The 13880-nt window shown below is 42.2% G+C and overlaps 1 protein-coding gene across 3 annotated transcripts in view; it reads right to left on the reverse strand.

The window, feature by feature from the left end:
* Positions 1 to 9736, reverse strand: part of APPBP2 (amyloid beta precursor protein (cytoplasmic tail) binding protein 2) — an 84979-nt gene extending 75243 nt beyond the window's left edge. For 2 of the 3 annotated variants that reach the window (XM_011990245.1, XM_011990242.1), the window contains exon 1: positions 9291 to 9736. In XM_011990245.1, coding sequence (XP_011845635.1) covers positions 9291 to 9304 — 14 coding nt within the window. In that variant the 5' untranslated portion in view covers positions 9305 to 9736. The remainder of the gene's footprint in view (positions 1 to 9290) is intronic. The other variant, XM_011990244.1, reaches the window with a different exon arrangement.
* Between the last annotated feature and the right edge of the window lie 4144 nt (positions 9737 to 13880).

The following is a 13880-nucleotide window of genomic DNA, read 5'->3' on the forward strand; positions in this document are numbered from 1 at the left end:
CAACACACAAACATCCCATTAGTTAAGGCGGTTGTCTAAGAATGAAAGTTTTTTTCTTCAATTTTTGTGCATTTTAAAAAACAGATCTTAAGTTGTTAGGACATAAATAATATGAAGTTTTTTGGATCTAACTACTTAATAAACAGAACTGTTAGGTATTTCTTTTGGCCTGGGGTTGCCATGAACCATAAAGGGAAAAAGTTTAGGAACCTCTGGCACACATTCCTGTGACTGGTTTATTTCACTTAGTATCATCTGCAAGATTCATTCATATTACTATTTAAAGTAGTTGTTGTTCATTTTCATTGTGTAATATTCAACTATATGATTATCCCACTCTTTATTAATATTCTTCTATTGATGGGTATTTGACAGTTTCCACCTTTGGGCTATTATGAATAGCAGTGCTATGAACATTCATAAGTGCATATATCTTGAAGAAGCACTACTGGGTTACAGCGCATGTTTATGTTCAGTTTTAGTACATAATGCTACTTTTCCAAAATGGCATATCAACTTACATTCCCATTAACAACGTATGAGAGTTTTTTATTTCTCCATATCCTTCATAACATTTTCACTGAGTCACTGTGATGGGTGTACAGTAAAACAGTACTTCTCTGAAGACAAAATAAGGTTGAGTTGCTTTCTAAATGTTTGGCCTTTTGAGTATTTTCTTTTGGGATGCTATTCAAATTCTCTTCAAACAAGCAAACAAAAAACTGAGTATTTTTCTCTGCGGTTTTTTTTTTTGTTTTTTTGTTTTTTTTTTTTTTTGCAACACAGTCTTGCTGTGTCGCCCAGCCTGGAGTGCAATGGCACGATCTCAGCTCGCTGCAACCTCCGTCTCCCGGGTTCAAGCAATTCTCCTGCCTCAGACTCCCAAGTAGCTGGGATTACAAGTGCCTGTCACTATGCCTGGCTAATTTTTTTATTTTTAGTGGAGATGGGGTTTCATCATGTTGGCCAGGCTGGTCTCGAACTCCTGACCTCAGGTGATCCACCTGCCTCAGCCTCTCAAAGTGCTGGGATTACAGGCATGAACCACTGCGCCCAGCCTTTTCTCTGCTATTAATGTACAGTTCTTTAGTGTACAAGGAGTCCTTTGTCAGATACAGGTACTGCAAATATCTTCTCCCACTCTGTGGCTTGACTCTTCACTTGCTTAATGATATCTTTTGATGAGGTGTTCTTGCTCTTAATATAGCACCAATTTATCACACTTCCTTTATATTTAACCACTTTGAGATCCAAATTAATCTTTGCTGACATGAAACTTTTTTTCTAAAACACTTTTTTCACATTTAGATCAGCAATTTATCTGGAAATGACTTTTGTGTGTGGTGTGAGGTAAAGTCAAGATACTTTCTTCCCTGATACAGAAATTAATTAACCAATACCATTGATTTGACTTTCCTTTTCCTATCATAGTGCCATGTCACTTTTATCATAACACGGGTTATAGTATATGTGCCAGTCTGTTTCTGGACTGTTCATTTTGGTCCATTGGTCTATTTGCAATACCATATTACCTTAATTGTTATAGCTAGGTAACAATTAAGTTTAATTCCTCCAGATTTTCTTTCATCATCATCATGATTACCTTGCATCTGGCTTCATCTTGCATTTGAATTTGTATTTCAATTGAGTATCCTTTAATGTTCATTAGCCATTCATATTTCCTCTTCTGTAAGCTGGTTTTTGGGACATGAATTAGTTGCCTTAGTTGCCTTTTTCAAACTGATTAGTATTAGATCTTTCTGTATTAGAAAACATGCCCTTCATCTGTCAAATGCTGTCATTTGCATAGTGTTTTTTTAAAGTGTGCTTACAATTTTTTTTTTTTTTGGAGACAGTCTCAATCTGTCTGCAGTGCAGTAGCATGATCTTGGCTCACCACAACCTCCGCATCCTAGGCTCAAGCAATTCTTCCAAGTAACTGGCACTACAGGTGTATGTCGCCATGCCTGGCTAATTTTTTATTGTTTTTGGTAGAGACACCATTTTGCCATATTACCCAGGCTAGTCTTGAATTCCTAGGCTTAAGCAATCTGCCTGTCTCGGCCTCTCAAAGTGCTGGGATTACAGACATGAGCTACCATGCCCAACCTTTTTGTGTGTGTGTGTGTGTGAGACAGTGTCTCATTCCGGAAGCTGAGAGTGCAGTGTCATGATAATCACTCACTGCAGCCTCGAACCTCCCAGGCCCAAGCGATCCGCCTGAGCAGCTGGGACCACAGGCATGTGCCACCACGCCTGAATAATTTTTAATTTTTTTGTAGAGACGGGGTCTCCCTATGCTGCCCAGGCAGATCTAAAACTCTTAGGCTCAAGCCATCCTCCCACCTTGGCCTCCTAAAGTTCTCAGATTACAGGAGTGAGCCACTGCTCCTGGCTCTACTTTCTAATGCATTCCAACACAACAATTTCTTTTTTTTCCTTCTGGGTTTTGGTTTCATTCCTAGAAATGCCTTCTTCATGCCAAGATGGCATTACAGTGTTGGCAAGATAAGACAAGAGGTAAAGATAGATTTTAAAATTATTTTTACATTACTTTTTTTCCTTTGAGAGTTCTCGCTGTGTTGCCCAGGCTAGTGTGCAGTGGCACAATCACAGCTCATTGAGTGGCCTCAACTTCACAAGCTTCAAATGATCCTTCCACCTCAGCCTCCCAAGCAACTGGGACCACAGGCATGTACCACCCTGCCTGAATAATTTTTTTTTTTTTTCTGGTAAAGACAGTGTCTCCCTATGTTGTCAAGGCTGGTCTCGAACTCTTGGGCTCAAGCAATCCTCCTCCTGCCTTGGTCTCCCAAAGTGCTGGGATTACAGGCATGAGCCACCGCTCCTGGCCACTTATTTTTATAGTGTTTGACATTTTCATAATTTGTACATTACCTTAAAAATAATTTTTTAGGCTGGGCACAGTTACTCACACCTGTAATGCCAGCACTTTGCGGGGCTGAGGTGGGAAGACTGCCTGAGGCTAAGGTTCAAGACCAGCTTGGGCAACAAAGTGAGATACAGTCAGTCTCTACCAAAAAAAAAAAAAAAAATTAAGGTGTTTTTTGTTGTTGTTATCTTCTACAGGAAGGAGAAATTTTTTTTTTTAATTAACCAGGTGTGGTAGCATGCACGGAGGATGAGGCAGGAGGATCACTTGGGGCCAGGAGTTCAAAGGCTGCAGTGAACTATGATTATGCCACTGCACTACAGCCTGGGACACAGAGGAAGGCCTTGTGTCTTAAAAAAGAAAGAAAAACAATTTCTTTAAAGAAGACATTCTGGTCATTTCCCATTGCAAAATATTGACCCAATAATTTATTCTGACACTTTTATAATTTTAGTAGCCAAATTTAATTTTTTTTTTTTGAGACAAGGTCTCGTCCTGTCACCCAGTTTGGAGTATGCTGGTGCAATGACAGTTCACTGCAACCTCAGCCTCCTGGGCTCAAGCAATCTTCCTGCCTCAGCCTTCTGAGTAGCTGCAACTATAGGCATGCAACACTACACATGGCTAATTTTTTCTTTTTTTTAGAGATGGGATCTCACTATGTTGCCCACGCTGGTCTCAAACTCCTGGACTCAAGCAAAATCCTCCCACCATGGCCCCCAAAGTGCTGAGATTACAGACATGAGCCACCATGCCTGGCCATCAGTGAATTTTTTTAAATTCTCAGAAAACTGAATGTTGGTTCAGGCTGTATATAGCTATACAACTGAAATGTACAGAGAAAAATAAAAAATTAAGTCTGATCCTAAATCAAAACCTAATTAGTATGGTTTTCAGCATAGTATTTATTTTTATTTTCTTTTTTCTTTTCAGCATAATACTTTAATTTTTTAAAAAATCATTAAGGAGGCCGGGTGCAGTGGCTCACTCCTGTAATGCCAGCACTTTGGGAGGCCAAGATCACCCGAGTTCAGGAGTTCAAGACCAGCCTGGCCAACAAGGTAATAAAACCCCATCTCTACTAAAAATTCAAAAATTAGCTGGGCGTGATGGCAGGCACCTATAATCCCAGCTACTTGGTAGCTGAGACAGGAGAATCACTTGACCCCAGGAGGCAGAGGTTGCAGTGAGCTGAGATTGTGCCTATGCACTCCAGCCCAGGCAACAGAGCAAGACTGTTTCAAAAAAAAAAAAAAAAAAAATCATTAAGACAGTGAAACCTATACATAGAACATACTACTGAAACACTTCACCCAGACAAAGCTTAACTCTATGGCAGACTTTGTATTTGGAAAAAACACAAAATAGACCTTCAGTAGTTAAAATAAAAAGATCATAAACTTCATTCTTTTTTTTTAGAGATAGAGTCTCACTACATTGCCCTGGCCAGTCTTGAAGTCCTGGACTCAAGAGACCCTCCCGGCTTGACCTCCCAAACTGTTGGGATTACAGGTATGAGCTACCACGCCTGGCCATAAACTTCATTCTTTAGAATAAGAACCCAGCCCCGTCTCTATTTCCTTTCACTCTGTATAGAGTTCTAGAATTTTCTTTTAAGAGATGATTTTGCTGCCCAGGCTGGAGTGCAGTATTCACAGGCACAACCACAGCTAGCACACTACAACCTCCAACTTCTGGACTCAAACCATCTTCCTGCCTCAGATTCCTGGGTAGCTACGATGGGACTACAGGCATATATCACTCCATCTGACTTACAATTCTTTCACTTCATCTTATCAGCTTTTATACCAAAATGGTTGCACGCCCTTGGAGAGAAAACTTCAGAATCCAAGCCATTGCAATCACATGCCACATAAAGTTTCAGTCAACAACCGACTGCAGACACAAAGGTGGCCCCATAAGATTATACTAGAGCTGAAAAGTTCCTATTACCTAGTGACACTGTAGTCCAATTACTTTATTTTTTTAACATTAATTTAGAGTAGACTAAGTATACACTGTTTATAACGTCTACAGTAGTGTACAGTGATGTCTCAGGCCTTCACATTCACTCACCACTCACTCACTGACTTACCAGAGCAACTTCCAGTTCTAAAAGTTCCATTCACAGTAAGTGCCCTATACAGGTGTACCATTTCTTATCTTTTATACTGTATTTGTACTGTACCTTTTCTATGTTTAGATGAAGCTTGCCCAATGCACAGCCAGTGGGCCGCATGTGGCCTAGGTCAGCTTTGAGTTACGTTTTTTTTTTCTTTTTGTGAAGAATGGGGTCTCACTTTATCACCCAGGGAGGCCTCGAACTCCTGTGTTCAAGCTATCCTCCCACCTCTGTCTCCCTAAGAGCTGGGATTATAGGCATGAGACACCGCACCTGGTCCCCAGAACATCTCTGAATGCAACCCAACAGAAATGCGTTAACTTTCTTAAAACATTATGAGATTTTTTTTCCTCAGCTTATCAGCTATCGTTAGTGTATTTTATGTGTGGCCCAAGACAATTTATCTTCTTCCAATGCGGCCCAGGGAAGCCAAAAGATTGGACACCCCTGGTTTAGATACACAAGTACTTACTATCGTCTTACAACTGCCGACAGTACTCAGTAAAGTAACATGCTGTACGAGTTTGTAGCCTAAAAGCAATAGGCTATCATATAACCTAGGTGTGTAGTAGATTATACCATCTAGGCTTGTATAAGTATACTCTCTGATGTTCCCACAAGCATGAAATCACCTAATGCGTTTCTCAGAACATATCCCTGTCATTAAGCAACACATGACTGTATTTTGTAGGGTTCTGATTTTTATTGAACTGTCAATTGTTTTACATATTTTTAGTCATCTTTCCTTCTCATACACCTCACTAGACATTCCCAACTTCTGTTTAGACTTTCTACATAAAAGCTACCACTCCTATCACTTACCCTAAGCAAATGAACTCACCTCCTCATTCATGACAATCATTCTTACAAACTTACCTATATTAATGACTTGTTTTGTTTTGAGATAGGCTCTCCCTCTGTTGCCCAGGCTGGAGTGCAGTGGCACAATAACAGCTCACTTCAGGCTCTGACCTCCCGGTCTCAAGCAACCCTCTCACCTCAGCCTCCCGAGTAGCTGGGATGACAGGCAGGCACCACCATGCCTGGATAATTTTTTCTACTTTTTGTAGAGACGGGGGTCTCACTTATGTTGCCTAGGCTGGTCTCGAACTCCTGCGCTCAAGCGATCCTCCTGCTTCAGCTTTCCAAAGTGTTGGAATTATGGGTGTGAGCCCTGCGCCTTTATATCTTTAATTCTTTCATTCTGATTTTAGAAGATTTCTTTCCCCAACTCCAATATAAGGATAATACCTTAATTTATGCACAGTGAAGGAGGAAAGACCAAAAACAGGCAAGACTCATCAACTCATGTTCCTGCTCAGGGACCTTGTTCCAAAACTTATTTCCCACCTCACTTGGATATTCAACCTCACTCTCTTGGTTTCTGCCATTCAGCCAACAAGTATATTCTAATGTCTTCCATTCTTTTAAAAAAAAAAAAAAATTCATATTTTACCCTTTCTATTCTCTCCCTTCCCTGCTTATGGAGCAGTCAATATTCCTACTTCCTTACTTTCCACTCATTTCATAACCCCATCTCCTAATGCTTTATGATTGTGCCTTTATCTGAAGCTATTACAAAAATTAACACAGTCATACTGTACTACACCAAACAAGCAGAAGAGGGAAATTTACGATTCCACAAATACTACCATTTTGTCTATGACTATGCCTACTGATGGAAATTTGAACTGCAAGAGAAGTATAATTATGAAATTCTCCTTGGCTTTAAAGTGCAGAAAATTGGAAATCGTAAACAGTAAGCTTCCTAAAATTTTCACAAGTTGGGCAGGGGATGAGTATCTTATATTTATGTGTGCAATTATATTGCTTTAAAAAGTTTCTCCAGCCCGGGCAATATATCAAGACCTCATCTATACAAAAAATTAGCTAGGCACGGGTGGCATGCACCTGTAGTCCCAGCTATTCAGGAGGCTGAGATGGAAAGACTGCTTAAGCCCAGGGGTTCAAGGTTGCAGTAAGCTATGATCACCACTGCACTCCAGCCTGCGCAACAGAGTAAGATCCTGTCTCCACAAAAAAAGTTTCTTATATGTATATGCTAATACAGTGTTCAAAAGGAAGAAAAGCCAGGTGCAGTGGCATATGCCTGTAGTCTCAGCTAATCAGTAGACTAAGGCAGGAGGATAGCTTGAGCCCAGAAGTTCAAGACCAGACTGGGCAAAATAGCAAGACCCCATCTATTTTTTTTTTATTTTAATAAAAAGAATAATTTATTCTTTTATCTCCACTGAAGACTAGAATAGAGTCCTGGGACTGACTTTCACTCTACTTCTACAGAGGCTAATAAAAAAATTAGTGTTATAATATCTTTCATTAAAATAATCCATTATCTTAAGATAGATAGCTAAGTAAAAAAGCAAGGAACTCAGAAACTAAATATCAGGTTTGAGACTTTAATTAAATTACTTAACCTTCTCACCAATAAAGCAGGGTTATACTGTACTCTACTTCACAGTTTAATTCTGAAGATTAAACAAGGTAACACATAAAACTACTTAACACAGTTACAGGCACATATTTAACACTTCCCTCATCTTAGCACAATGCCATACTCCCAATAAGAAGTAAAAGTGTACCAAAAAGGAGCAATATTAAAACTGTGAACTATGTGAAACAGAAATTCTGACAAAACCACCATCTGTTCATACTAATAATCTTCAAATGAAAAGCTGCAATTAGAAGTGAAAGTTACTAAAAAACATTCAAGTATTCTGAGCCAATTCAACTAGTAAATATACTTTGATGACATTCCCAATGATTTCCTCTGAGAGATTGCATACGCGGTACAAGATTACATATGATTTAATAAAATGGACAGAGAGCACACACAAAGCTGCAGTTTCCCAGGCTGAGAAAGACACATCTAATTTGTCCTTCCTGGGGAGGAATGTATCTTAAATGAACAAAATTTCCTTAGATATACACAAAAGTAAATCAACGTATCAAAGGGATTAGGAATAAAGGGAGCTTTTTCTCTAAATCCAAAATAATAATATGCATGACCTAAATGAATCTTCTCCAAATATTTAGGGGGGAAACCCCACTTTAATTGTTAGAACTGGTGCAAAGCAGCTGGATTTAGTAGAATGCAGTCCATCAACTGCTAATTCTGGGGAGAAAAAAAAAAAACTTTCTAGGGGTGGAGAAAGCAGGCAATCTTCCCCATAAACCAATTGCCATAAAACACCGTACATACATAAGAACATACACATTTGTTAAAATGTCAGTTTACACTGTTCCAGCCAACTTACAGATCAAGAGGAAGTATTTAAGGTCAAAAAAATAAATTACATTCTACTTAGGAGTTATCGACGCAGATTCAAGACAAGGAGGGCTGAATAATAAATCCAGTGTTCACATTCAAATGTGGGGGAAAGAAAAAGGCAGGCTCTGAGTCCATAAAGTTCTCCACACTCTCAAAACACAGCAAAAATAGTCCACAACTAAGGACACTTACCCTTGAAACTCCTTGGAGAGTGGCTTGGGAGACTTTCTGTTCAGATTTTTGAGGGGGAGCGATTTAAGAATGCTGCAAGATTGCAACTTTCAAACACAGGAACACAATCTAAAGTATTTTTTTCTTTCAGTAAAGATCTCTCCCTGTCCTCTTCAAACAGTTGATCAGCACTCCCATTTTCACAAAATCCCTAATTCAACTTCAAGTACAGACCCCCTCCTCTCCCACAAAAAAACAAAGCTTTAAAGAACATGCAAATAAAACACACAGATCATTTCCAATAATCCCTAACTCCTTCCCAATTGGGAAAGGAGAAACGAAGGAACACGAAGCAAAAACACCAAAACACTCGGGTAAGGAAGGCGGCGAGATGAGAAAGTAGGAAGGGGTCGGGGGAGGAGCACGGAAAAAAGTCCAGCTGATGCTGACACTTAACTGGATGGAGAGGGTGGAAAATATCTTGAAGATACCGGCTAGAAGGAAAGGACTAGATGGGACAGGGGCGCGACAGAGGAAGTCCACGCAAAAGGCCTACCCAAGAGGCCCACTGTGTAGAAGGGAACACCAAAAGGGGACAAGACTCCTCAGGAAGATTTCAATGCCCCAAAGCTTAAGAGACGGCATGGGCAGATAGGGTGCTTCTCCATTGGCAACGCGGACACCACACCAGACGTTTCGGGAGGCAAGCCTGCTGCGAGGGGTGAGGGGTTAACTGCGGGGGTTCGCAGACGTGGAAGGGGGTGCGGCCCCCGGGGTTGCTGGAGGAGAGCAGAGAGGAGGCCCACGGCGCATACCTTGTAGTAAACATCAAACTGGATGTTCTCGGGCAAGGAGCGGATGTCTCGGCGGGAGCGGATGTAGTTGTCCACGACAGCGGAGATGGCGGTGTTATAGAGAGTCTCTGGGATCCACTCTAGTTCCACGGCCGCCATCTTCCTTCCCTCCTCCTCCGCCTCCTCCGCCTCCTCCTCCCGAAGGCCCGCACCTCCCTCCGTAGCGAACCCCTCTGCGGCCCCGGAGGATTCGGAGGGGCGGTGGCAGCCACGCGGGCGCACGGCAGGAGGCACGGCCGCCCTGCCTTCTCCGAGGGCAAACTGAGGGACGGCGGCAGCGGACGCAGGCCCGAGTAAAAAGTGGGACACAAAACAGGGGCCAGCCAGGCCAAAGCCTCACATTCCGGGTTTGAGAGGAACCCGGGTTCCGTCCCAGCGCCGATCTCTGCAGGGGCGGGGCTGCGTGTGCGGCGTCATGACGTAAAAGCACGCCGACGCGCCGGAGGGGAGGAATGCGGCAGGCGGAAAACTTAGGAAGAGCTGGATTGCTCCCACGGAGAGCGTGCTTTCCAAGCGGCCCCGGAGTGGAGTGGAGTGGAGTGGATAGGGGTAGACTTTTCACACGGGGACAAATTATTACAGGATATCTGCACCCCCCATTCCGAGTCACTCGGGCGCATCGGTTACTTCAGCAGGTTCTCTGCATCACGGACCCTTTTAAGGCTCAGGTAAAAGTTTGGATCCTCTCCCCACAAACGAGCAAAATTATCTGCACATTGAAAATTATGCATTGAGAAAATTCACATTACTCTAAAAATCCTTAGACTGCAGTTCCTAACCCAAGTTAAGAACCCGCGGTCCAGGAACTAGGGGTAACGATAGAAGAGACTTGTTTTTCTTTGTATAACCGTTTGCATGCACCGTTTTAACTTTTTGACCATGTTTCTTTATCCAAATAAAATTTCCGAAAAAAGAAAACTCCTGCCCTAGAACTTAGTAGGAAAACTAGCTTGATTATGGAATTACAAATAATAGTAAGAGAAAAAAGGCTAAGTGGTGGCCGTGATAGGACTTAATGGTGTTTCAATTCCCTTAGTTACAGTGGTGGCTTCAAGGGATTGTTGAATAATTGGGAGTACTTGTATCAACTTCTTTCCTTCCTCAGCCTGAACATCTGCTGTTTATGTAACTTAATTTCCTAAGTCTGCGATTTCAAGAATTTGATGCAACATCTTTCTGTTCTAGGAATTTAACATGGAAATTATTGGCCATAATGGTTGGTGACACTATCAAACTCATAGTCACTGTATAACGATGTGAGTCCTGAACACAGCAATAATAATAATGTCCTGGTGGATATTTAGAGCTAAAAGAAGTGGAAAGAGTTCTTTCAGTTTACCCTTCACCTGCTACTTCGGGGTTAAGTGATTAAATAATTCCACAAAAAAAATAAACAAACACTCTTAATCTTTTTCAGTCTTTATAAATGCTTGTTCTATAATCTATGAACCTAGTAAAGCTGTGGATGGCCTCAAGATCAGATTGGCAGATTTAGCAAGTAAAAAAATACAAATGCCCAGTCACATCTTAATGTCATATAACCAACAAATGGTTTTGAAATGTAAGTATGTTCCATGCAATAGTTTTGCTCATGCCTTCGGAGTCACTCAAGTGTATTAGTTCATTCAGCAAATCCTTCATCACTAAGTAGACACTGGTGCTTTTGAAGCTCAGGATCCCTGCCCCACATAAAAGAATAATTATCTATTATCTCTGCAAATATTGCAGGGAACATATTTATACTAAAAACTTATTTGTAACCAGCCTGGGCAACATAGCAAGCCCCCCATCTCTGCAAAAAAATTTAAAAATAGCCACGTGTGGTGGTGTGCACCTGTAGTCCTAGCTACTCAGGAGGCTGAGACAGGAGGATTACTTGAGCCCAGGATGTTGAGGCTGCAGTGAGCCACACTGTCTCAAAAAACAACAACAACAAAAAACTTTGTTGTTCATCTGAAATTCACATTTAACTGAACATCTGTATTTTATCTAGCAATCCTACCTGGAGGGATCCATGAATCCCCTGAAATTGAATGCACATGTTCTTGGACATTTTGGCTAAATCAGGATCTGTACTAAGGTCCTGTAAACAGGTAAAGGTGTGTCAGACACACATATTGATTGCTATATGGACCTTAGATGCTGAGTATATTAGTCCATTTACACGCTGCTGATAAAGACATACCTGAGACTGGGCAATTTACAAAAGAAAGAGATTTATTGGGCTAACAGTTCCACACAGCTGAGGAGCCCTCACAATCATGGCGGAAGGCAAGGAGGAGCAAGTACACATCTTATGTGGATGGTAGCAGGCAAAGAGAGACAAGCAAAAGAGGTTTCTCCTTATAAAACCGGCAGATCTCATGAGACTTACTACCACAAAACAGTATGGGAGAAACCACCCCCATGATTCAGTGATCTCCCACTGGGTCGCTACCACAACACGTGGGAATGATCAGAGTACAATTCAAGATGAGATTTGGGTGGGGACACAGAGCCAAACCATATATCACTGAGTTAGACATTAAAAAATGTATATAGTCACAAAGGGGACTCTGGATGAAAGGGTCTCTTAATCCCTTCTTCACTGCTTTCAGATTGAAAGTTATTCAGATGTGTGTGATGGACTAGGAGGTCCTGACCAAGAGCAGATAAACTGCCGGAAAGGATAAGGCCCCTGAGAAGGACTTAGTCCTGGCAGTATTCATCACCTTCTAACTGAAGAGCCCTTGGGCCCTAAATAACCAGCAGATATACCCGGGTACTACGTTGAGGACCTTGGGTGAGCCTCTGAGACTTGTTGGCTTCAGGTGCCAGCATGGCCATAGAGGGGTAGAGCACCAAGTGGGCCTTTGGGGTTGGTTCCTGATTCCAGGACTGGACTCCTAAATGGCATTTCTGACCTGCCCTGGTCCAGAATAGAGCCCACTGCCCTGACGGGTAAGTCTCTGGCCAGACAGCATTCACCGCACACTGACTTGAGAGCCCCTGGGCCTTAAGGAAACATCGGTGGTAGCCTGGCAGTACTCCCTGTGGCCTGTGGTGGTGGTGGCTACAGAGTGAGGCTAGTCTCCTTTTGGAAAGAAAAGGGAAGAGTAGGAAGGACTGTGTCTTATGGTTTGAGAGCCAGCTCAGCTGCAGTACAATAGAACACCATGTAGACTTCTGAGATTTTTTACTCTAGTCCATGACTCCTGGAGTATACTTCTGGACCTACCCAGGGCCTGGGGGAACTCGCCACCCTGAAGGGAAGGACACATGCCTGGATAGCTTTGCCACCTGCTAATTGTAGAGCCCCAGGGCCTTCAGTGAACATAGGCAGTAGCCAGGGAGTGGTTACAGCAGGTCTTGGGTGAGACCCAATGCTATGCTGGCTTCATCTCTAACGCAGTCCAGTCATAGTGGTGGTGGCCACAGGGGTACTTCTGTCACTCCACTCCCAACTTTATGTGGCTCAGAACAGAGAGAGAAATTCCATTTGTTTGAGAGAAAGTAAGGTAAGAGAACAAGAGTCTCTGCCCGGTAATCCAGAGAATTTCTCCCAGGTGCTGTCCTTGACCATCAAGGTGGTACCTCTAAGAGTCTGTAAGAACTTCAAAGAACTACGGTGTTACTGGGTTTGGGGTAATCCCTCCCACAGCTCCAGGCAGCTCAGCACAGAGAGAGACTTTGTGTGTTTAAGGAATGTAAGGGAAGAGAACAAGAGTTTCTGCCTGTAATCCAGGGATTTTCCTTGGATCTTACCCGAGAACACCAAGGTGATACCTCTATAAGTCTGCAAGAACCATAGCATTACTGGGCTTGGGGTGCCTCCTAAAGCAGATACAGCTTAGATCACAGTAGTGAAGTCCTTTGAAATATCTGGAAAGCCTTCCCAAGAAGGACGAGTACAAACAAGCCCATACAGTGAAGACTCTGATAATATCCAACTCTTCAATGCCCAGACACTGAAGAACATCTATAGCATCAGCACCATCCAGGAAAACATGGCCTCACCAAATAAACTAAAGAAACCGGCCGGGCGCGGTGGCTCACACCTGTAATCCCAGCAGTTTGGGAGGTTGAGGTGGGCGGATCACCCGAGGTCAGAAGTTTGAGACCAGTCTCAACATGGAGAAACCCCGTCTCTACTAAAAATACAAAATTTGCCGGGTGTGGTGGTGCCTGCCTGTAATCCCACTACTGGAGAAGCTGAGGCAGGAGAATTGTTTGAACCTGGGAGGTGGAGGTTGTGGTGAGCTGAGATCACGCCATTGTGCTCCAGCCTGGGCAACGAGAGTGAAACTCTGTCTCAAAAAAAGAAAAAAGAAAGAAACCACCAGAGACCAGTCCTAGAGAAACAGAACTATGAGACCTTTCAGAGAATTCAAAATAGCCATGTTGAAGAAACTCAAAGAAATTCAAGATAACAGAAAGAAGGAATTCAGAATTCTATCGGAAAATTTAACAAATAAATTGAAATAATTAAAAAGAAGCAGAAATTCTGGAGCTGAAAAATGTAATTAGCATACTGAAGAAAGCATCTGAATCTTTTTTTTTTTTTTTTTTTTT

Source organism: Mandrillus leucophaeus, unplaced genomic scaffold, assembly GCF_000951045.1.
Source record: "Mandrillus leucophaeus isolate KB7577 unplaced genomic scaffold, Mleu.le_1.0 Scaffold374, whole genome shotgun sequence".
Classification (NCBI taxonomy): domain Eukaryota; kingdom Metazoa; phylum Chordata; class Mammalia; order Primates; family Cercopithecidae; genus Mandrillus; species Mandrillus leucophaeus.